The 25,411-nt window shown below is 34.4% G+C and overlaps 1 protein-coding gene across 1 annotated transcript; it reads left to right on the forward strand.

Moving 5' to 3' along the window:
* The first annotated feature begins 386 nt into the window (after positions 1 to 386).
* Positions 387 to 24,910, forward strand: LOC126827108 (myosin-11). The gene is made up of 16 exons (XM_050556306.2): positions 387 to 396; positions 1,113 to 1,587; positions 2,218 to 2,310; positions 3,072 to 3,209; positions 3,593 to 4,249; positions 5,286 to 5,355; positions 6,424 to 6,569; positions 9,687 to 9,839; positions 10,913 to 11,050; positions 11,887 to 11,970; positions 12,590 to 12,697; positions 14,699 to 14,856; positions 15,438 to 15,603; positions 16,417 to 16,757; positions 20,847 to 21,028; positions 24,776 to 24,910. The coding sequence occupies exons 2-15, from the start codon at positions 1,126 to 1,128 to the stop codon at positions 20,986 to 20,988; spliced, it is 2,856 nt and encodes a 951-aa protein (XP_050412263.2). The 5' UTR covers positions 387 to 396; positions 1,113 to 1,125; the 3' UTR covers positions 20,989 to 21,028; positions 24,776 to 24,910.
* Positions 24,911 to 25,411: the final 501 nt, after the last annotated feature.

The following is a 25,411-nucleotide window of genomic DNA, read 5'->3' on the forward strand; positions in this document are numbered from 1 at the left end:
TTAATTCAGTTTTATTTTCAAGAACCATACTCAGTAATTAAGTTAGAAATGATCGGAAGCAGACAATACAAACCCAACAAAAAAAAAAGATTTTCGGACCCACCCTATTTTTTTTTACAGCCAAGTAACCAGTATTTTCTTGGCCTTATACGTAGTCATTTATAGATAGAATTTCATTATTTTTGGAATAGATCTGTGGACGATTATTTTTATTTTTTTTTATTTTACACCTAGATATAAGTGGTTTTAATTTGTGAAATCTACTTCTCTATGTCTTGTAAGGATTATGTATTATTTTTAATAATTATAACTTAAGCTGAAAACATACATCATCTATCTCAATTATTTTTGTCTTCAGAAGTCTCTTGAAATGTCTTCCAAGGAAACAGAACAGAGGTAATTATTAATTAAATATTTTATTCATTGAAATAAATCTGGCATTTCTCCTTTAATCTGACGAGTTTTATCACCTGTACATCTGAAGTGTGTTGGTGGAGAAAGTTAATCAGGATTTTATAGCATGGATTCCAGTTTCGAAGGGACAGAGAACCCGGATGGTATGAAAAACTGCTATCTGATTAAAATACAGATCCTATTTTGTTTTGTTTTTTTAAAGTTCAAAATTTTGTTTTACTTGTCTTTACTACACTAGGATCTGGAAGAGTTGTTATATTACTGGTGTTCTGGATGATGTGAGGGATTAGCCAATCAAACGTTTTGTTACGGCAAGTTTTTTGCGTGAGGTGCACGGAACTGTTGGTAACCCACTAGAAACATCAATGCTGATTGGTTAATCAAATGTCTGACGTCATATGGTCAAAAGCCGCTCGTATGACCTATAACATGACTTTCCACTACAATCGGTCAGATCTTCATGTTGTCGTAAGCCATCGAAAGTATAAAAAAACGAAACAAAATATCCATCTGTATTTTAATCAGATTGGAAAAACTGAGGACCAATGTACACATTGGTGTGCGCATAAAAGTATCCTTTAAACTTTGATGAATACGATATTGGTGGATACGAACGCTGTCCGGGCGAAATATCCCTTATTGTCTACCCCATTTGATTTTATTTCATTTCAAAACATAATTTTTTTTACGTATTTCAGACATGAAGAGGAAATGGAGGATTTAAAGTGTAAATTACAATTAACGTTAGAGGAACTCAGTAAATCAAAATCTGTTATCGATCAGACGCTGGGTGAAAACAAGGATCTTGTCAATAAACTGACGTTATCGGGTCAGCTGGACCACGATTACACTCTTCTTAAACAAGATTTAAAAAATACACTTGACGATAAATCAAAATTAGAAAAGACGGTAAAAAATTTAGAACAAAAACTCTTTGAGCAAATGCAACAAGCAGACGACGAATTCGAGGAGGAGCGAGCACAGCGAATAGATCTAGAGAAGAAACTTTGTGAGTACAGCGACTTAGAAACGGAAATTTTCACGGTGCGAGAAGAATTAGAGAACGAGAAAAGAGAAAAGTTGGAGTTGAAACAAAGTTTACAGGAATACGAAGATTTACTCGAAGATCAGAAGACGGAACATGAAAACGTACAGCTAGATTTAGAGGCCAAAGTAAGTCGGGAGGGAAATTTTCTGCGTGTAAATTATTATTATCATTCATCTTCAATAGTGCTTCATTATATCCGATGATATTTCTAAGTGCTTTCAAATGTTACATCACAGTTTTTAATAATATTTAAACAAGTGTGTTTTTAACTCTAATTAAAACTTAACAAAGTCAAGCTTTCTCTAATTGTTCTTGATAACTTATTCCACATGTAGCACCATTAACAGGGAAGGATAATTTTCCTTTGAGTCTCTTATAAGCAGACACAGATAATAATGTGGCATATGTAGACAAATGTTTGTAGAATGTGAATAATTGTTTATGTAGGAGGGAGCAGTATCTTTTTGAATAATTGGAGCTGCTGTGACTAAGTGAGTAATGCACTGACTCATGAATCAGGGGTTGCTCTGTTTTTGATCCCAGGAAGGGTGGTTGCGTGGTTTAACGCATGCGCTTTAGACCATAAGTATATTATTGAGTCAAGTGGCATTGTTTCGAGCCCACACTTGTACGTGACAAGTAATAGAGTCGCCTGGGTTTCCTCCCACAGCTAAAGACCCCTACACACTAGCACATTATTACAATAAAACTGAACCATATGTTAGTCCCGAAATGATTAGTTCTGTTTTTATCAGGTGAAATGTTTAGAGAAGAGAAGTCAAGAATTACAAGATGATTTATTCAGTGTTCAAGATGAATTACAAATCGCCATTGATAATACTGAAAAGGTAGGAATAATGTATCCATTGTATCGTCTGTTGATGGTCGAGTTGTGGAATACAGGATCTTTAGATCAAGCAGTGTATCATTGAGTCAGGATGATGATTGTCTGCCTATTCTCATGGGTTTTCTCCAGGTCCTCTGGTTGCCTCCACCTGCTTAAGACCTGTATGAGCAAGTGAATTATTAAAAAAAAATTGAACCATGTGTTAGTCCCAAAATGATGTAGTTTATGTTGAGTGGATGTTAAACTCCATTTATATCTCTCTCTCTCTCTTTTGGGTCATGGGAACCATAGTGGTTCAGTGAGTAAAGTATTGCCTTAATAGCCAGGAAATCCACTGTTCGATCCTGGTATTGGCTAAGAAAGTTCCCCGGCATTTTCCAGCATGATCTCCCCTTGTAAAAAGTGAAGGACAGAGTGGTGTCCCCTTGTCAATAGTGCAGGATGGAGTGGTTTCCCCTTGTCAGTGGTGCAGGACAAATGGCTTGGCAAGGAAAAGTGTCGGGTAGTTTGGATGGGACAAAAAAAACTAAGGTCCAGTGTACATGTTGATTTGCACGATAAAGAACCCTTGATGGTCGGAATTCAAAATAAGAGTAGCTGTAGTGCCACTGCCTGGGCAAAATTTCTCTTGTAGCACACTGTATAGGTTATGTAGGCCTGCGTCTGCATTAGCCCAGTAGGTCGTTAAACCCCACTTCATTTCTTCTGGGAAGTTGATAATGTATAAATAGCTATACTTGACTTGAATCATTTTATTTGCAGGCCAATAAAGAATTAGAAGTTACAAAAGTAGAATTAAGTGAAAGATTATCTATACAACCTCAGTCAATAAAATCCGTCCATAGTGCAATACCTGTTAGATGTAATGGTAATATAATAGAGAATAACAAATCAAACAAGGTTGGTATTATATAGCAGTGGCTCAGTGATTAAGGTGCTGGCTCACTAACCAGGGGGTCTGAGGTTCGATACTGGTGTGGTTTTCCCTTGTCTCTGGTGCTGGACGAAGGGCCTAGCAAGGAACAACATCTAGTTAATTGGACGATTAAACCGAGGTCCTGTGTACACCTTCGTGTGCACGTAAAAGAAACCTGTAATTCTACGAGGGAATCGAATTGCTGCCCGGGCAAAATTTCCCATGGGGCACACTGCAAAATATTTTCAAATTATTCATTTTACATTATCTCTTTTCGAACTATTATAGCAAGAATTGCTAGCTCTTTATCTAAATCTTACATAGTGCATCTTCAACTATTGCTCTCATATCTTTACTTGACTTACAGGATGTAGAGAGTTCTTCACCTACTAAATTGAGTCCGTCCCTAGAAAACCAAAAGATGCCGTCCCACATGTTCAGTGATAAAATAGAAGCAGTGACATTAGAATTAACGACATCGAAAAAACATCTCGAAGAAACATTAGAAGATGTAGAATTGTATAAAACGAAACTTGAACAATTAGAATTGGAGTTGGATTCCTCGCACGAAAAGTTAGTTCAGTCCCAGACGGCCGTGGAACAATTACAAAATCAGAACGAACAATTACTGATTCAAAAAGAACAATTGCAGAGTCAGAAAGGACAGTTGCAGGAATTGATAAACATGGGTAAGGATGAAACGGACATGGTGTCGCCAGAAAAGCCAGTCGAGAACGATTTACCCGTGCAAAATTTACAAATGGCTCAGAGTTTACTCTTGGCTGAAAAACAAGTCATGGAAATGCAGACGACGTTAGAGGTGACCAAAAGTGAGTTATGTGAAACCAAAGATAAACTAAAAGCTGTTGAATTAGAATATTGTGCGTTAAAAACGTCAATAGATCATAAACAGACGACGTCGCTGTACGACGTGGAAGAAAAACAGCAACATTTAGATCGTATAAAATTGCTGGAAGAAATATCCCGTCAACTTGAATTAGATAACAGAGAAATGGCCAAGAAGGTATGGGATTTATAAATTTATTTTATAATTTGATTTGAAATTTCATACATTTGATTGGATGGCTTATGGTTGTTGTTTAGTTTGAGCTGTCTCGATCGCCAGAAAATCAAGACCTAATCTTTGTGTATCACAGAGCTCCTCATACAAAGCCGTCTTTCACAAAGATCTCTTTCATTGACATAGATCTTTTCCCTTCCGACACCTTTACTCTGGAATGAACTGTCCTCTGAAATTTGTATAAGTTGCTTCTCAGTTTTTAAACTATAACTAAAAGCACTTCTTTTCAGGGACACTGTTGAACAGTTTGCCATTTCTGTGACTGAAAAAATTCTTGATGTCCTGTAAAAGTTTTACACTTTTATTATTTTTTTTACGATGTATTTTTCATTTTATTTAACATTTTGTATATGCATTAGTATATTTATCATTATAAATGAAATGAATGAAATGAAATGAAATGGAGTTTAACGTCCTACTGTTCTGCTCCTATACTGGGCTAATGAAGACGGGCATACGCCATACAGTGTGCTATGAGGGAAATTTTGTCTGGGCAGCGGCACTATCGCCTACTCTTATATCGAATTCCAACTGCCAAGGGATCTTTTACGTGCATTCCAATGTATACACGGGACCTCGGTTTTTCGTCTCATCCGAAGGACTAGACAGCTGTCCTTGTCAGGCCCTCAGTTCTGCACCACTGACAAGGGGAAACCACGTCGGAAAATCCAGATGAACTTTCTCGGCCAATGCAGGGATCGAACACCCGACCTCCAGGCTAGCGAGCCAGCGTCTTAACCACCTAGCCACCGTGGCTCCCTTATCATTATAAATTTGTTTGTTCATATAGTTGTAAAATGCTAAAGGACAACAACTTTTATGGAATTTAATGATATTTACAAAATATCATTGTGTATTAATGACTAAAATATATATTGAATGATTTCATTAATCCAAGGTTCAGTAATGAATATCCGGTATGTTAGAAAGATTAACAGACTCGCTTCCTATAATCCAATATTTGTTGTTTATTTTCTAGTTATCTGAGACATTATCTCAAACAGAAGATATTGAAACAAAACTTGAAAGAGAAAGACAACGAAATTCAGGTGAGAAAGTCACAGCACTTGAATTTCACATAATTATTAAAATAGCAACATTGTTATTAAAATAGCAACATTGTTATTAATATAGTGACTTTTTTTTTATTAAAATATCAACATTGTTATTAAAATAGTGACTTTGTTATTAAAATAGTAACATTGTTATTAAAATAAACACATTGTTATTAAAATAAACACATTGTTATTAAAATAGTAACATTGTTATTAAAATAGCAACATTGTTATTAAAATAGTAACCTTGTCATTAATGTCCCCGAGTGTGATTCAAGCAATCTAGGAATCCCAATATTTACAAAGATATGATGAACTGAAGTTACATCGATCTATCCTGCTCGCTATGTAAATGGTAAACTTTATTTGTCTTGACAGAATCTCTCAATTTTCTGTTATTTTGCCATTTATGTTAATCACCAGTAGTCACAAGTTGTGATAATATATAAAAAGACCACAACAATCTTTATTTTTCTGGAAATCTTATTATTTCTGGATAATCATGTCACAAATGATTTCCAATCTGATTAAAATACAGTGGCCTGTTTCACAAAATTTTAACTAAAGATAAAATCCAAATTTTAGTAGATACTTCAATTTTGATTGGCTAAGCACTAAAATCAATCTAATATTATCCAATCAAATTACTAAAATTTGGATTTTATCTTAGTTAAAATTTTGTGAAACAGGCCCCAGATTTATATTTCGTTTAGTTTTTTTTATACTTTCGATTGCCTCTATTACATGAAGATCTGACAAGCTGTAGTGGAAGGTCACATCACGTGTCATATGAGCGACTTTTGACCCTATGACGTCAGGCATTGATTAATCAATCAGCGTTAACGTTTCTAGTGGTTTACTCACAGTTTCATGCACAGCACGCCAAGAACTCACCATGACCGATTGTTTCATTAGCTAATCCCTCACATCAAACAGAAGGCGGGTTATATAACAACTCTTCCAGATCCTGGTGTAGTAAAGACAAATTTTGAACTATTAAAAAAACGAAACGAAATAGGATCTGTGTTTTAATCATGTCACAAATGAGTTCCTATTTTACAGATAATAACAATTTGGGTACGAGACATAGTCGTCAATTGGAGGAGGAGTTAGATACAGCAACGAAACAGATTCGTACATTGAGGGAAGATTTACATGAGGAACAAGCGAAAGTATTTCGTCTGGAAGCGGAGAACGTGGGACAAAAGGTTTATACTGATGTATATATGTTACTGTAGCATAGATGTGTCGTGTGCACATTGTGATGATCAAAACAACGTTTTGTGTGGCTTGGAGTTCTGCAGGGTTTGGTCTAACATTATTTTCCTGGAAACAATATTATGCCGTCACTACTTTAGTCCAGCGTCAAATGAATATTATGAGAAGGGTATTGAAATGGGCTTGTTCGTCCCTCTGTCACAGGGAGCCACAGTGGCTAAGTGGGTAAGACGCTGGCTCGCTAGCCTGGAGGTCGCGTGTTCGATCCCTGCATTGACCAAGAAAGTTCATCAGGATTTTCCGACGTGGTATTCCCTTGTCAGTGGTGCAGGATGGGAGGCCTGACAAGGACAGCTGGCTAGTTGTTTGGACGGGACGAATAATCGAGGTCTGTGTATATATTGGCATGCACATAAAAGATCTCTTGGCCATTCAAATTCGATATAAGAGTAATCCACAGTGCCGCTGCCCGAGCAAAATTTCTCTCATAGCACACTGTATGGCGTATGTCCGTCTTCATTAGCCCAGTCAGGAGCAGAACAGTAGGACATTAAACCCCATTTCAATTCCCTCTGTCACGACAGTTTAACCTGTGCGCTTGGTTTTGATTTCCCGATTGAAACCTCATGGGTTTTCTTGGGTCCACTGGTTTTCCGAAAGGACCCTATGCAGAAGGGAATTATTTTAAGAAATTGTAACCATATGTTAGTCCTGAAATGACCTAGTTTGTTTTTTTCGAGTGGACGTTAAACCCATTTTTCCTCTCTCCTTCCCTGGTAGCATATCTCGTAAACCGTTTAAGATATCCTTTACGCTAATCAGCAATTTTTGGATTTGATAATTTTTGTGTTGCCATGGAAACAACATTGTCTGAATTTTGGTATACAATTACGTGGAATGTTTTTATTGCTAGAATACTTATCAGCTAGTGATATTATCTCTTGCCTTGCAGCTTGCATTTATATAAACTGTTTAAGATATCCTTATAAAACTTTGTACACACATCAAAACATTATAGTAGTTCAGCTTTGTGTTTCCATGGACATGAAATTGATATAGATTTGGTACCATGCCACAGGATATTTTTATTGTTGATATTGTCCGTTGCCTAGCAGTTTGCATTTATATCAGCAAATTATTTGTGAAACCCTTATGCAAACCAAAAATTCCCATTTCTTTGTCCTTTTCTTTTATAAATCAGAATTTTTATTGGTTGATTGCATTCTAAGAAACACATGGGATTTCCTTAACACCTTGTTGACTGTCTTGTACCATTACAAACACATGAATGAGAAACAACCATAATATATAACTAATAACAATATTGGTAGCAATTTTACACAGATTTTAATGAATTTATAAAAGAAACAATATTAAAACTCACCAGAAAAGATTCATAAATTTTTTAAATAATGCAAGTAATTATGTCAACATATCCTTTCCATAAATATTCCATTTGGTCCTTCTGCCCATATTCTATAAGCAGAAGGTATAAAATAACGTCACAGATTGTTTATTGACGGAAAGTTACGACTACCCACGGAGAACGGTGGAAATTAATAACGTTGAAATTTACCTGTTGCAGGTAATATTGACATTCAAGTTTGTGTTATACTTATGGAAAGGATATGCTGACATAATTACTTGCATCATTTAAAAAAAATTTGAAGCTTTTCTGGTGACCTTTAATATATTTTACACAGATTTTAATCAATTTTACAAAGTACTGCCTGTTAATATAGAACTAATTTTAATTGGATTTATTGTAATTAACCTTTCATTATATTACTGTGACTAATTTCTACTAATTCTGGTTTCCATAAATATTAATATACCTGTCAGATATATAATTTTGAGGGGGTTGGATGACAGAATGATTAGCGAGTGCGCTGTATCATAAAGTCTGTCATTGAGTCAACTGGTGTGGTTTTGATTCCCCAGTTGTATGTGACAAGCAGTAGGGTCACCTCGTTGGTTTTCTCCGGGTCCTCCGATTTTCCCCCACTGCAAACAACCCCACGAGCAAGTGAATTATTGACATAAACTTGAACCATATGTTTGTCCCGAAATGACCTAGTTTGTGTCGAGTGGACGTTAAACCCCATTTCTCTCTATATATAATTTTGCAAATGATTTATCCACACTTTGAATTCAGAGATCTATAGACAGGTCAAGATAGAAAATCGAAATGAAATGAAATGAAATGGGGTTTAACGTCCTACTGTTCTGCTCCTAACCTGGGCTAATGAAGACGGGCATACGCCATACAGTGTGCTATGAGGGAAATTTTGCCCGGACAGCGGCACTACGGCCTACTCTTATATCGAATTCCAACTGCCAAGGGATCTTTTACGTGCACGCCAGTGTGTACACAGGACCTCGGTTTTTCATCCCATCCGAACGACTAGACAGCTTTCCTTGTCAGCCCCTCTGTCCTGCATCACTGACAAGGGAGAACCAGAAAATCGAAATAACCATGTGTGTAAATTTTCATTCTTATATTAAAGATGCATTATGTAAGAGCTAAATCTGCATATTGCAGGTCTTTTTTACTGGCCTCAAATATTATATAAACATTTAGACATTTATTCACATTTAAAGCTCATATTGAACTTTCTGGGCCATCAAATGGCTCTGATTTTAAGTCGATTTTAACACTGCGGTTATTTAATAGTTCAACAATTAAAAAAATAATCAAAACTTAATCTACGATAATAAAAAAATCAACGGCATCGGATGTCTGTGCGATTTTAAGTAGATTAGAACACCACGGCCATTTAAAAGTTTAGCGTTTAGATAAATAATCAAACTTAGTCTACAACAATAAAAAATCTATGCTACAAGTTGTCAAAACTTCAAACACTCGTAACTTTAAAAGAATAAAGTAATTTGACTTAACTTTTCAATATATTCATTTTTCATTATCTATATTTGTACTATTACAGCAAGAATGGCCAGCTCTTTCTCTAAATCCTACATAATGTATCTTTAAGGATGTTGTTGTGTCAGAAATAAAATGAATATATTATCAGAAACAACCTGGATACATTATACTAAGGATGTTGGTCTGTCAGAATACATTCTATTATGTTTATTTGTTGTTGTAGGCTAAATATGACAGTATAGTCACCAGATTGGAGACAGAGGTAGCGGATATGAAAGAATTCCATCGAAAAGAAATGGATAGTTTAACCAATAAATTGGAAGCTTCCAACACAGAAGCACAGGAACTACGAAGTCAAATACGAGATAAAGAACAGGTATGTTTATAGTAAAGACAGGTAGTTAAATACAAGATAAAGAACAGGTATGTTTATAGTAAAGACAGGTATTTAAATACAAGAGAAAGGTATATTTATAGTAAAGACAGGTAGTCAAATATGAGATAAAGAACAGGTAGTTATAGTAAAGACAGGTATTTAAATACAAGAGAAAGGTATATTTATAGTAAAGACAGGTAGTCAAATATGAGATAAAGAACAGGTAGTTATAGTAAAGACAGGTAGTTAAATACAAGAGAAAGGTATATTTATAGTAAAGACAGGTAGTCAAATATGAGATAAAGAACAGGTAGTTATAGTAAAGACAGGTAGTTAAATACAAGAGAAAGGTATATTTATAGTAAAGACAGGTAGTCAAATATGAGATAAAGAACAGGTAGTTATAGTAAAGACAGGTAGTTAAATACAAGAGAAAGGTATATTTATAGTAAAGACAGGTAGTCAAATATGAGATAAAGAACAGGTAGTTATAGTAAAGACAGGTAGTTAAATACAAGAGAAAGGTATATTTATAGTAAAGACAGGTAGTCAAATATGAGATAAAGAACAGGTAGTTATAGTAAAGACAGGTAGTTAAATACAAGAGAAAGGTATATTTATAGTAAAGACAGGTAGTCAAATACGAGGGAAAGGACAGGTATATTAATATTAAAGACAGGTAGTTAAATACGAGAGAAAGAACAGGTATATTCAATCTGATTAAAACACAGGTCCTATTTCATTTCGTTTTACTTGTCTTTACTACACTAGGATCTGTTGTAGTGTAGGCAATTGAAAGTATAAAAAGCCAAAACAAAATATAGATCTGTATTTTAATCAGATTGAAGAATATTTATAGTAAACACGGATAGTTAAATATGAGTGAAAGAGAAGTTTTTTTCTCCGGGACCAATGCTTGTCTCTCACTGCTAAAGACCATTACACTCAAGCAAGTAATTGAAATAAAATTTAACCATATGTTAGTCCCGAAATGACATCTCTCTCTCTCTCTCTCAAATATATTTTCCTGTTGATTTGTAAATGATGGAAACAATGATTGTTGTATATTGCAGGAATTATTGAATCAAGAGACTGAAACGGCCAGAATGAAATCATCTTTAGATAGAGTTGAAGCTCAAGTTGAAACAGAAATTAAATTACGGACCAACATGGAGAATAGAAATAAACAGCAAGAACAAGAAATGACCAAGGTTTGTAATTTCAGGGGGGGGTGTTCAGGAATTTAAATAGAGGACGGTGCAGGGGTTGATTACCCGAGAATTTTATTTGTCATGAGGTCTGGGGAATTAGCTAAGAATTTTATAATTCAGAAGCTCTGAGACAATATTTGGTGTGAGGTCTGGGGGATTATTCGAGAATTTGATAAATTTAGAAGATACGAGACAAGATTTCATCTCATTTGAATGCATACATGAATTGGATTAGAGAGAGTCCCAAAAAATGGTCACAATGCTTTGCACGTTTGTTCGTTTGTCGTTTCGATGAATGTAGGAGAAAAACAATATGCCCTGTTTGGGCTGAGGCAGATCCTCCTCTCCCCCCCCCCCCCTTGACACGCCCCTCAATTTCTCTTTATCATACACTGTAGGAGACCTACCCAACAGAAAACAGACAAGACAAAAACAGATACTATAAAATGAAAAGAAATGGGGGTTTAACGCCCTTATTGTCTGCACCAATAAGACGAGCATCCATCATGTTCTATGCTATGAGATAAATTTGCCCTGACAGTGGTGCGGCAGCATATTCTTATTTTGGGGGGTTGTGTGGTCTAGTGGTTTAACGTGTATGCGTTGTATCATAAGATATGTCATTGAATCAAGTGGATTTTCGATTCCCCACTTGTACGTGACAAGGAGTAGAGTCGCCTATATAACCTCATGGGTTTTCTCTGGGTCCTCTGGTTCCCTACCACAGCTAAAGATGCCCTGTTTTTGTTGTATTTAAAATTGTCCATCCTGATGTTGAGAGATGTCAAGATATAATTCTGCCGTGTCAAATTAATCTGATGATTTGTGTTGTAAAGGTTTGGGCTCAAGTCAGGACTATGATGGAAAAATGTTCAAAACTAGAAAACACCAAACATTGTTTAGAAGAGGAATTAAGTCGGGTAAGTTTGATGATTTGATCATCTTAATGTTTATCAAATTGGAAAATGTGCCTTTTCCTATAGCAGACCTTTTCTTTGGAATAAACTACCACAGCCGTAGTGAAACTGGCCTTTTTTCATTCTTCTTTCAAAACCTGGATTCGAAATAATCAGTGAATATAATAACCAGCAGCACATCAGAAATTGTTCTTTTTTAGTGCTCATTATAAGTGAGGAATGAAATGAAATCGGGTTTAACGTCCTACTGTTCTGCTCCGACAGGGGTAATGAAGATGGGCATATGCCATACAGTGTGCAATGACATTTGACAAAGTGGAACCATGCCAGAAAATCCTGATCAATTTTCTTGGCCAACACCTGGATCAAAGATGGCACTTCCAGTTTGGCAAACCAACGTCTTACTCACAGAGCCACCACTGCTCCAAATGCTCATTCTATATGAGGATATTATTGTTATTATTTTGAAACATAAACTGTGCTTAAGGCTCAAATTTGTAATTCTAATTTGAATGTTTGTAATCTGTCCAGATAGCATATACAGTGAATACATTAGATTGTCATGTATTATATAATTGTATAATGTTATTAAGAAAAATGTAGTTTTTTTTATAATTTCTAGCTGATGTCGTCTACGAGACAAGCAGAAACGATATTTATACAGAAGTCAGCTAGTCAAGAATCAAATATTACATCGTTAGAGATGAGAACGGAACAAGCCGAGAGAAAGGTAAAAAAATATTATATTAAATCTCACTTTTATACCGTATTTTACTGGTTACAATTACATGTCAAATAAACTTTATAATCTGCCTATAGAATTGTTGAAGTGTTGTGTTAGCCTTTATTGTAATCATAATCATAATATTTACTGTTACCTACCTTATATAAATATGTATTTATACATGCACGGTGTTCAGGGCGGGAAGAGATTTTCATTGAGATTTTCTGGTGTGGTTTCCCCTTGTCATTGTTGCAGGACAGAGGGCTTGACAAGAGCTGTCTAGTCATTTGGATGGGACAAAAAAAACGAGGTCCTGTGTACACATTGGAGTGCATGTAGAGGATCCCTTGGCAGTTAGAATTCGATATAAGAGAAGGTCATAGCGCCTTTGTCTGGGCAAAATTTCCGTCATAGGAGAAGATCAGTAGGACGTTAAACCCCATTTCATTTCATTGATAATCATCTTTGACAATTGGATAATAGTAACTTCCTAGTATAGAACCTTTTGGATTCTGATGTTTGTCAGATATCATTTAGTTAATCTACTGATCCTTTCACAAAATAAACACAAAAATATAACCCCCCCCCCCTCCTGCATCAGAATGTTATAACAAGCGTTATATAAAATAGCCTGACTAGTTAATGACCCAGTGATAAGTAATATAATAACAGTATTAATATATTATAAGTTAGTTATTGTAATCAGATAACAATTATACAGGTAAATACCTACCTGTATATAGGAGGTATACATAAATAATTACATAATAATTAACATTAATTATTAAAGGTTATCTTTGAGCCAAATGTAAGTAATTTATTAAACACTTGGGCATGAAACAGTACAAAGTTGTTTTCTCTACTACTGTAAAACTGTGAATCTATTTTATTTTTGTTTTTTTTTGTGAATGTATTAATGATACAGATGTTTGAAGTAAGTTGCACAGGTTTTTAGTTTGTATTTTCAAGAACGTATTTATTTAGATGGTATTAATAATAGTGATGTTTGGATTGTTAAACAAGTCACACAGTGTTTTAGAATTAGGTGTAAATTATATGTGATTGGTTAATTAATAGGAAGTAGTTAGTTTTGTGTTTGTGTAGTTATGTTATTATGTTTATATATACACTACAACTCAGGTATCATGTAGTTGTGTTGTTTTAGCAGGAGTTTTTGTATTCAATGTTTAGTTTCAAGCCATTGTTGGAAAACTGATCAAATCCGTTAAGAACCATAGAAAACCATTGGGTTTCTACTGCTGTGTAGTTTAAAGGATATGTGTGTGAGTCAGTTGTATTTTACCTCAGCTTCCACTGAGGTGATATCCCAGAAACAGATTAGACAATGAGTGTTGGGTTTATAACTGTTTAGTTTCTCAAAAGGTGTTGAGTAATTAACACACTAATTAATTACTCAACACCTTTTGAGAAACTAAACAGTTATAAACCCAACACTTATTATCTAATTTAAACACCAGACATTTTAAACTACACAACAGTAGAAACCCAATAGTTTTCTATGGTACTCAACAGATTTGAACATCCAACAATTGCAGAAACTTCTGCTAAAACAACACAACTAAAAGATAAATGTGTTGTAGTGAATATTTATGTCACCATTCTCTCCGTCCTGTCCGTAAAAAAACAAATATTGAATTTCAACAATTTCTGATAACTACGGACTCACTTGCCAGGTTCGATCCCAGTGATGGCTGAGAAAGTTCCCTTAGGATTTTCCTGGCATTGGTTTCACCTTGTCAGGGATGGAGGATGGATGGGCTGACAAGGAACAGTGTCTAGTCGTTTGAATGGTACGCAAAAAAAACCCAAGGACCTGTGTACACATTGGCATGCACGTAAAAGATCCCTTGGCAATTGGAATTTGAATAGGCAAAATTCCCTCATAGCACACTGTATGGCTTATACTCATCTTCATTAGCCCAGTTGGAGCAGAACAGTAGGACGTTTAACCCCATTTCATTTCATTAGATATTCTGTAATTTGTAGAATGAAAAGTTACAGAGAGATTTAGATGATGCTTGTAAAAATTTAAAAACAATGGAAGAAAAAGTACAGAATACAGAATCAAGTCATTTACAACTTGAAGATCAACAAGATTTTATCGTAAAACTTAGAAATCAGTTGGAAAGTGAAAGATTACAAAGGTAAGAAAATCATGATACCTGGTCTTTCATATCAATGTATATATTTTTATGAAGAACTCAACCGCCCAAATTTTTAAGGCCCACTCGTTAATTTACATGTGATAATTGGGGGTGGGATAGCCGTTTGGTTTAAAATGTCCGCTTTAGATCAAAAGATCTGTCATTAAGTCAAGTCTATGTGACAATATTAATCCAGTCCTCTCAAGATTGGATCCTTGGTGGGAACGCGTGCCAGACTTTCAAGATTAGGCACTACACCACCCTTGGACACTGTAACTCTAAAGGCACGATTGCACATTTAATTAAGGCAATAGAACCAGCAAAAATTTCTTAATCGCTCATCCCTCTCCAACGAGTCTCCCACTAACGACTGGCTCCTTTTGCAAGATTACTAGGACACACTGGTCAGTGGACCTTTAACTAAGGAAATGGAAGAAGTAAAATTTCTTAATTGCTCATCCCTCTCCAACCTCCCTAACGGGCATCCCTCTAATAACTTGTTCCTCACACTTCTCTGCGATATCACCTTGAGTGGAAGTGACGTCCTGTCAATTAAAGTTTCATGTTAAATTATTTTGTAGAACTTTGTCAGACCAGAATGTAGCAGAATTAAGACATCAAGTGACATTATTAAAACAGCGCGAGAGTAAATTGTCAGCTGAAAATAGAGAATTACAACATACTATATTAGATCTAGAATCACGAATAACGTATTTACAAGATGAAAAAGAAAATGATTATGATATGGTGAGTTGAAAAAAAAAAAATTTACATGTATATGGAAAAAAAACCCTGGTTTATACACATATAGAACAAAGGGGGGTTGGGTGGCATGGTTGTGATTCCCACAATTGTACTTGATATGGAGTAGGGTCGCCTGTCCAACCTTGTGGGTTTTATCCTTGTCCTCCGGTTTGCTCCTGTTAAAGACCCCTATATGTCAGTGAATTATTGAAATAAATGGACTCTCTCTAACTTAGTGTCTGTTCTCAAACACAGCTAATTGTAGACGGCGTAAGTTTAGTATGAATTAGATATTGTCCAAAGAAAGCTAGTTGGAGAAATAGATGAAAATTTTCACTTAAACATACATTATGCAAGAACTAAATCTGGGTCTTTCTTGAGGCCTGAAATGTTAATTAAAAAATCTGTAAATAGATGAACAGCCAGAGTCGATTATTCCGAAAATTGTGCAAAGATTTTCAGCTAAGAAAATTGCTGTCGTAAATATGCATATTTGAAATATATAAACTATTAATTAGACATTAATTAACATGACAAGACCATAATCAACTCTCGTTGGGTAATTTAACGTAAAAATGAATAATCAAGACCATGTGTTTTATCGTACCGACTTCAGAAATGATGATCGAGGCTAGGCCGAAAATTCAATCGCTAAAATCTTGGTTCAGAGTGGATCAATTTGACTGAAATTTTCAGTAAATTCCCTTTACATAATATAGTTTTTAACTATTATAGTGAGAACTACCAGCTCTTTATCTAATCTTCCATAATGTATCTTTAATAAAACAATATCGTCATCCTTTTATAATATTTTAGAAACATCAAATGTCAGAAAGTGGTAAACAAAATCTGATGAGTCAAATTGTAAATCTGCGAGAGGAGGTAAAAATTCTTCAGTACGAATTACTCTCCGCTAACGAAAAGCAAGAAATGCACGAAAAACGATACGAAAACCGCAAGTTACGAACCAAAGAGAAATTGCTGAAAGCCAGAGAGTATTATAGTACTGAAAGATCAAGACTACGTGATCAAATGGAAGTAATGGATGAAGAGTTACGATTGTCGCGTGCCACGTTACGTAAAGAAGCCGAATGGAGGGACAAGATGGATGCCAATTACAAACATATTTTACAAGAGAAACGAGAATTGATAACAAAGTAAGTTTGAGAAAATTTAATTTGATAATTACTGTATGATCAGATTCGTAAATTTTCCTTCCGTTTCGTTCTCAGCATGGCAAGTTAAATAAAACACATTCTGCATTTTTGAGATCACAGAATTTATATATCATAAAAGTTGTCTCTCACATTTCACATTTTAAGAATTTAAAAGATTTAAGCATTTGATAAAATTTCTGATTGCCATTCACAAATGAAATGTGTATAATTATTGTAATCCAGGTACTTATCTTTCACAACTGGAATGTATATTATTATGGGTAATCCAGATACTTTTTACAAATGGAATGTATATTTATATGGGTACTTTCCTTTCACAAATGTATTATTATGGGTACTCTGAGTACTTATCTTTCACAAATGGAATGTATATTAATATGGGTAATCCAGGTACTTTTCACAAATAGAATGTATATTATTATGGGTACTTTCCTTTCACAAATGTATTATTATGAGTACTCTGAGTACTTTTTTTCCACAAATGGAATGTTTCTATTATGGGTAATTTTCTTCCATAAATGGGGTGTAAATTATTATGGGTACTCCGGTACTTTTGCTTGTTGCTTTTAAGTTGCTAACATGATTATTATGTCGTTTTCAAATGCCCTGAATATCTTCTTTATTTACAAGGTATGTACCCTCGATATATTTTCAGTTTGTTTTGATTTTTATTGTTTTTTTTTGCTTCCGCATGCATTTTTTCAGTTTCTGCTTCACAGTCTCACATATCGAACTCTGTAATAAATATTGTTTTTTTTACATGCACCCACTCTAAACGAGGAGGTTTATTGTTGTCACATTTGTCTGTCTGTCTAGTTAGTGCATGCGCGTTGTATCATAAGGTCTCTCATTGAGTCAACTGGCGCGGTTTTGATTCCCCGGTTGTACGTGACAAGGAGTAGGGTCGTCTGTCCAACCTTGTGGGTTTTCTCCGGGTCCTCCATTTTCCTTCCACTGCTAAAGACCCTTACGCGCAAGCAAATTATTGAAATAAAATTAAACCATATGTTAGTCCCGAAATGACCTAGTTTGTGTCGAGTGGATGTTAAACCCCATTTCTCTCTTTCTCTCTCTCTAGACCCAAAATGACCTAGTTTGTGTCCAGTGGACATTAAACCCCATATCTCTCTCTCTCTCTCACGCTCTGTCTCTCTGTCTCTCTCTTTCTCTCCACAATAGTGTCTATTGCAGCGATCTTATTTCACTTGTATTTCTCAGTCTTAACTGACTGGCTATGAGATTGACTGGTTGGTGAATTAATCCGTTAGTTAATTACAGTTTAAAACACAATATATACATAATTTATAGTTATAAGGTATCAAAAAGCACATAAAAAAATTGAGCGACTGACAAAAATTTTGTACAGGAATTACTCTTGATATATATGGTCAAGCAGTCATGATTTTTGATCTGAATCATTTATATAGAAATAAAAATATTGAATTTATTCCATTCAACTGACACTCCTTTCAAAAGTTTGCTTTTGTGTCTGCTTCTATTGTTTGGGGTGTTGCCTGTTTCAGAATTATTGGGGAAACATTTTGAAATAAAATCTTAAATAAATTGGTTGAAATTGAAAAGGAAATGGCCCCTGTTCTTCATCCCATCCAAAAGCCTAGACGTTGCGTCTTAATAAGGCCTCCACTCTGCCAGGGAATATGATAAGTGGTATCGCATTGCAGTTTGCTAAACAAAAAAAAAATAAATGCTAATCAAATATTTATATGATTAGCAGGCAGTTATCATAATTTAAGGAAATTTGTGAATCAAGTTTCTTATTCAAAATCAAGCAGGAAAAAATGTTTAACAAACTTGATTTACCGTTCTACCATAGAACTGTACAATCTATCGTTGCACAGCGTCAGGTTGAACATTTATGAAAGGGACGCAACTCTTCTATCACAATTGACCATATCAACTATTTTTTGTACAACATTATTTATTACTGAATGATCATCATTGTTGGTTCAAAAAAGCGACGTCTGCTAAATTTTGATAGTAAAAGAATGGAAACATAAATATGATGGCGATGATCGTTGGCTTGATTATGACCTTGAAGGGCCCGGCATCGTAAGCAGAATACTATGCCGAGTCTTTAATTATGAAAGTAGAGTAAATCACATAAGAAACTTGAGTAGGGCCTATTGTATCAGAATTAACAGGTCTGCTCTATAGTCTAATGATATTCGTCAGCACACATTTTCAGATCCACATTTGTGAAGCATAAAAATAAATAACAACTCTTTAGTTTATACTGGTAAATATTATGGCCTTTTTATAGATCATTCAATACAACACAGTGAAAAGTTACTTTTTTTGTATTCAATCAAGAGGAATTGCTAATCAATTATTTTTCGCGCCCGAAATGACACCCCCACCCCCTAAATAACATTATTAAAAAGATCTATTTATTATATGTTTCTATGAAACGCGGAAATTTAATCCTTTAGTTCATTGGGGTGATGTAGCTGATGAAATTAAATGCTATAATCGGATCCAAATATACCCACAAATTAATATTGACACCGTGATTTATCAGAGTATTATCAGGAATTTTCTGTGCCTTGTTAACAAGGTCCAACACTCGTTGATGTGTTTCTATATATGACATTTTATATGGTATATGCATGATTATAACTATATATGAATATTATATAATGTGTGAACAACCTATTATCTTTAATGTTGTACAATCATTGTTAATTATCTTCCCCTGTCCATGTTTACGATGAAGGAAATAAAGTGAAATAATCGGTTTGATGGCCTACTCTTCTGCAGTTTGTGTTGAGTGGACTTTAAACCCTATTTCTCTCACTCTCAGGGTTCCCGCGGTCCTTGAAAATCCTTGAATATCCTAAAATTTAAAATGTCATTTTCAAGGTCTTGAATATCCTTGAATTTTGCGGAAATAGGAAAATATCCTTGAATTTCAGTTGAGATCCTTAATTTTGTTTCAAATGTCTTCAATTCCTTTTAAATATGAGATTATAACGATAGTTGGTAATGTTTTGGTTATTTTTAAGATGAAAAATTGTAACTTTAGGCTAAAAAATGTCATTGAAAATCCTTGAATTTGAAAAAATGTTTGACGAAGCCGCAGGAACCCTGATTCTGTCTCTCCCTCTCTCAAACAAACACACTGCAAAGTACTGCCACCATAACCTCACACCACCGTAATCCTGTACATGTATGAACTTAAATGATCAGAAATATTTTCTCAAAGCTTCTGAATTTATAAGATTCCCATAACATCACGTCTAACATGAGGTTGTCTCCACCTTGAACACCCTGCTGCTTGAAATTCTGAACACGCCCTGGATTATAAATACACGTACATTGTTCTTCTGACTTTTCACTTCCTTTTCAAAGTTCAGTTTGTGATGTGCACAGAACACTTGTTTTAAACTGACCTCAGCACCAATATGATGTAAGAACACACATGATTGGTTAATCATTACTGACCTCAGCACCAATATGATATAAGAACACACATGATTGGTTAATTATTACTGACCTCAGCACCAATAAGAACACATATGATTGGTTAATCATTACTGCAACTATAGATTAGTTAGGCTTTTAGATCTTAACAGAGAAAATATTAATGATGAATTTTTCAGCTTTTCAAGCTTAAGTTAGTTTTAAAGATAACTTTTAGATTAATTTTTGATTTTGATTTTTGCTTTTTGGGATCTTGGTGTTGGTTGAATTGAAAAGTTAATAATAAAATATTATATTTAAGTTTCCTGAAAATCAAAAGAATTCATTTCGATTAATCGTAAAATGTTTATATATAATTCTTAAATTTTTGTGCAGTACATTGTCGACGTCTACGAAAGTAATTTCTGAATTGAATTGAATTTTTTTTTTTTTTTTTTCATTTTTTAAATCAAATACATTAGTTCGTTTGCAGCCATCAAATTTATTGACATCTACCGAAGTAATTCCTGTGGTTTTTTTTCCGAGTTTTTGTTTAATCCAATACATTTGATTGCTCACAGAAGTCAAATTTAAATGATTATTATTTCCAGCCTGCTAGCAGATGTCGATACTTATTGATATTTTTAGTGCTATGGATTATTTACAGGTTGACGGATCTGGAGGAGACGTTACGAGACCGAACCCGGACTCTATCCATGTCACAAGTCCGCATGCAACATATCGAAGAAGAGAATTCCCGTTTACAAGTACATCTCGAATCTCAGAATAATCAACGAAGTAGTGTCAAGAGAAATAATTCAACAAAGAAGGTTTGTGATTTTTTTGGCATTATTTTTAAAATGTTGTTGCCCCTGTTTGTGCAACAGTTGTCGACAATAGGTCAAAGTTATCATTCATTTGACGTCAAATTTATATTACACAGTGTTTCTGTTTCTAAGATACAAAAAGGTTATTGATTTTCAAAGATTTCTGATAACTAGAAAATCTAAAGGTATCATCTGATTACCGATCCAAAATAAAAAAACCCAGCATTTGACAAAAGGTTTATACTTAGATCTTTAGCCAAGCATTGAATATCTGCTCGTGTGTTTCATTTTCTTTCCATTCAATGTCTCAGGATTAACTTTATGAATGATTTTAACTTGATTTACTTTATGAGTGACTTTTAACTTGGTTTACTTATGAATGACTTTTAACTTGATTAACTTTTAATTATGAATGACTTCTAACTTGATTTACTTTATGAATGACCTTTAACTTGATTTAATTTTAATTATGAATGACTTCTAACTTGATTAACTTTTTGAATGACTTTTACTTTATGAATGACTTGTAACTTTATTTATGACTTTTAACTGGATTTACTTTATGAATGACTTTTAATTTGGTTTACTTATGAATGACTTTTAACTTGATTTACTTTATGAATGACTTTTAACTTTGATTTACTTTATGAATGACTTTTAACTGGATTTAATTTTAATTATGAATGACTTCTAACTTGATTAACTTTATGAATGACTTTTACTTTATGAATGACTTTTAACTTGATTTACTTTTAATTTGATTTACTTTATGAATGACTTTTAACTTGATTTACTTATGAATGACTTTTAACTTGATTTACTTTATGAATGACTTTTAACTTTGAACACTTTATGAATGACTTTTAACTTCATTTACTTTATGAATGACTTTTAACTTGATGTATGACTTTTAACTTGATTAAATTTATGAATGACTTTTAACTTCATTTACTTTATGAATGACTTGTAATTGTGTAATGTTTTTCTATCTTCAGTATTTCTTTTATGAGGTAGTAATTAAACATTAGTTTTAATCTGTTTAGTTTTAATTTGAAACATATTGATTACAATTATACATTTTGAACACAATTTGATTATTCTAAAATAAAACAAAACAATCTCTTTCATGAGAATTTTGTGATTTTATACCCATGAATACATAAAAATAATAGTTACACATTTTAAGCACTCTTGTATTTCAATTATAAAAAACTACAGTAAACTTCGCGTAAGTTGGATCTAAGTTGGACTGACCAATTTTATCAGAGTTAAGTAAAGATCCAAGTTAGCCGAAGAGCGAAATTCAGTCTTAGCTTGATTAGAAATAAACTGCAAGAGCCATATAATAATTGATTCAAAGGCACATTTCAAGCTTTTGTTCATATGTGCGAGTAGATAACTTTCGTTTTGATGCTAGTAGATAACTTCCGGTTTGTCACCATCTTTGAAAAATGTCCTAAATTTTCTCGGAAAGTTTCTCATACAGCAGACAGCGAGTTTCGAATTTTCCGTGACAATTCTATTATTGCTTCGCGTCAAATAGGCTGATTTGAGTCAAAATGATAGGGGAAGGTATTTTGGGGCTCTGTGCATGGAATACCTAACCGCATTTTAGACCATCGGGACAAAACTGACAGTCAAATTCTGAACATACTACCGGAACATTTTGATCCGAGCTTAGCAAAGATCCGACTTAGGAAATTTGACTTACGCACAGAATTTTAATAAGAAAAATGTGCAGGATCAAAGGGTCCAAACGATTTTATCCGAGTTGAGCAATGATCCAACTTATAGAAATCCGACTTATGCGAGGTTTACTGTATGTTCTGTATAGCATAAGCTTCTGATCCTCATTGCATTTTCTACCAATATTCTGATTTTATTTTCTTAATAAATAATAAAAATTCAAACTGAATACATATTAGTGTAGATTAAGGCATGAGAATTTAATGTTTTAGTGAAAAATGCAAATGGGGCATCGTTAATTCTAATGTATGGTCGTAATCAAATTGTGTGTTCTGTTTTAATTTTGTTTTAGTTTTGTTTTTGTCTAACACATTTCTTTGTTTTGTTTTTTGTTTGTTTTATTGATGATAGGAAAGGAAAATTTTGTTCCTAACGAATGTTTAACACTTTTTTAGAAATGTAAGAACCATAACTTTTTAACAATGTATAATCGCATAATATGCATATTCACAATTAATTGCATATAAAATATAAACTTGTATTCATCATTATGTGTGGTTTTGATTCCACTGTTGGGCGTGACAAGGAATAGGGTCGCCTGTCCAACCTCATGGGTTTTCTCTCGGTCCTCTGATTTCCTGCTAAAGACCCCCTACGCGCAAGTGAATTATTGAAACAAAAATTGAACCATATGTTAGTCCTGAAATGACCTAGTTTGTTTCAAGTTGTTGTCTCTCTCTCTCTCTCTCTCTCTCCTCTCTCTCTCTTTCTACCTTATGCCAAAATTTAGCATGCAGCAATCTTTCCAATTTATCAATAACACTTACTTAATTGTAGTTTGCAAGGGATTCCCAATCACTCAAATGAACATTATTGGCTTTAAATCTTTAGACATAGCATCAACCACAAATATTATATTAAGTTGTTTATATGAAACTCTTTTGGTTAAAGATACATTATGGGAGATTAGATAAAGAGCTGGCAGTTCTCACTATATGATAGTTAAAAACTAGATAATGTAAAGGCAATTTGCTGAAAATTTCAGTCAAATTGATCCACTCTGAACCGAATTTTCGGCCTAGCCTTGATCATCATTACTGAAGTCGGTACAGCAAATTGGATCCTAATCCAATAAACATTGCAGGCTAGCGATGACATCCAGAGTTGGTCTAGATAAGTTAATTAATGTCTAATTAATAATTTATATAACATTTCAAGCCTAAAGAAAGACCTGCAATAGTCAGATTTAGCTCTTGCATAATGTATGTTTAATATTTTGTTCCATTAGTTTAAGGACTGTCTCTGGGGTTTTTTTCCCCCGCAATGCATGATTTTGTTCTAAATTAAATAATTAACAAATATTGTTCATTACTAACTTTTATTTCTTTGTGAGTGTGCAGTGGTTATTGATTGTTCTTGTCTTATTCAATATGTATATTTATTGTAGACATAAAATTTTACCATATGTTAGTCCCCAAATAAGATTGGTTCAATATGTGCAAATTAGATCATAAGGTCTGTCATTGAGCCAAGGGGTGTGGTTTCGTCCCCATACTTGTGCGTGACGAGGAGTATTGACGCCTGCCTAACCCTATAGTATTTCTCTGTGTACTACGATCCCAGTGCACTGGTGAATTGTTAAAATAAAATTGTACCATATTGTGTGGAGTGGACGTGCCCCCGCCTCGTCCTCTATATCTCTCTCGCACTCATTGAGTCAAGTGGGGGTGTTTTTGTCCCCACACTTGTACGTGACTAGGACCCATATGCTCAGATGAATTGTTGAGAAAAAATTGTACTGTTTTTTAGTCCCCAAGTGGAGCCAGACGAAAGACCTGACAAGAACAGTTGTCTAGTCGTTCGGATGGGACAAAAAAGCAAGGTTCCGTGTACACATTGGCGTGGCAGCACAGCTGTCTGGACAGAATTTCCCTCATAGCACACTGTATGGTGTATCCCCATCTTCATTAGCTCAGTCGGAGCAAAACTGTTTGACATTAAACAACATTTTTATTTCATTATGTTAGTCCCCAAATGACCTAATTTCTGTTGCTTGTGTTTCAGACGGATGACGGTACTGGTGATGATAATGAACAAGGTGAACATGAAAACAGTATGGACTCTAATGGTTGGGATCCTGATCACATGGGAGATGGAGCCATTACGATACTAAATAATAAATCACCCCGATTTAAAGGAAAATACGTTAGTGCTGTTGTTGATCTTTATCAAAACGATTCGGACAGTGAACAGGATCAAGAATTCGAGGCGTAGTTGGCCCGTAGTTTTTTGTTCGATTTATAATTTGATATGAACTGGGGAACGAGAAACAGTAAATTAGATGGCTTACCTACGACCCCGCCCCACTTCGTTCGATTTATAATTTGATATGAACTGGGGATAAAGTCTCTAATGAGAAATAGTGAATTAGATGGCTTACCTGCGGCCCCATCCCGTTTCATTCAATTTTTAATTTGATATGAACTGGGGAACGAGAAACAGTAAATTATATGATTTAGCTACAGCCCCGCCCCACTTTGTTCGATTTATAATTTGACATGAACTGGGGATAAAGTCTCTAACGAGAAACAGTGAATTAGATGATTTACCTATGGCCCCGCCACACACTGACAACTGAACTTATTTTTGTTCCAGAATGCAGCGTATTTGATTATAAAAATTTGATATTAACAGGTGATA

Source organism: Patella vulgata, chromosome 7 (genome assembly GCF_932274485.2).
Source record: "Patella vulgata chromosome 7, xgPatVulg1.2, whole genome shotgun sequence".
In the NCBI taxonomy this organism is placed as follows: Eukaryota; Metazoa; Mollusca; class Gastropoda; family Patellidae; genus Patella; species Patella vulgata.

What these genes read in the sequence shown, in the direction of transcription:
- LOC126827108 (XM_050556306.2), top strand. Translation starts at nt 1,126, where the DNA reads ATGGAGGATTTAAAGTGTAAATTACAATTAACGTTAGAGGAACTCAGT. An exon ending in CCATTGATAATACTGAAAAG is followed by an intron (nt 2,311 to 3,071) that starts GTAGGAATAATG and finishes TTTTATTTGCAG; the next exon opens with GCCAATAAAGAATTAGAAGT. An exon ending in ACAGAGAAATGGCCAAGAAG is followed by an intron (nt 4,250 to 5,285) that starts GTATGGGATTTA and finishes TTTATTTTCTAG; the next exon opens with TTATCTGAGACATTATCTCA.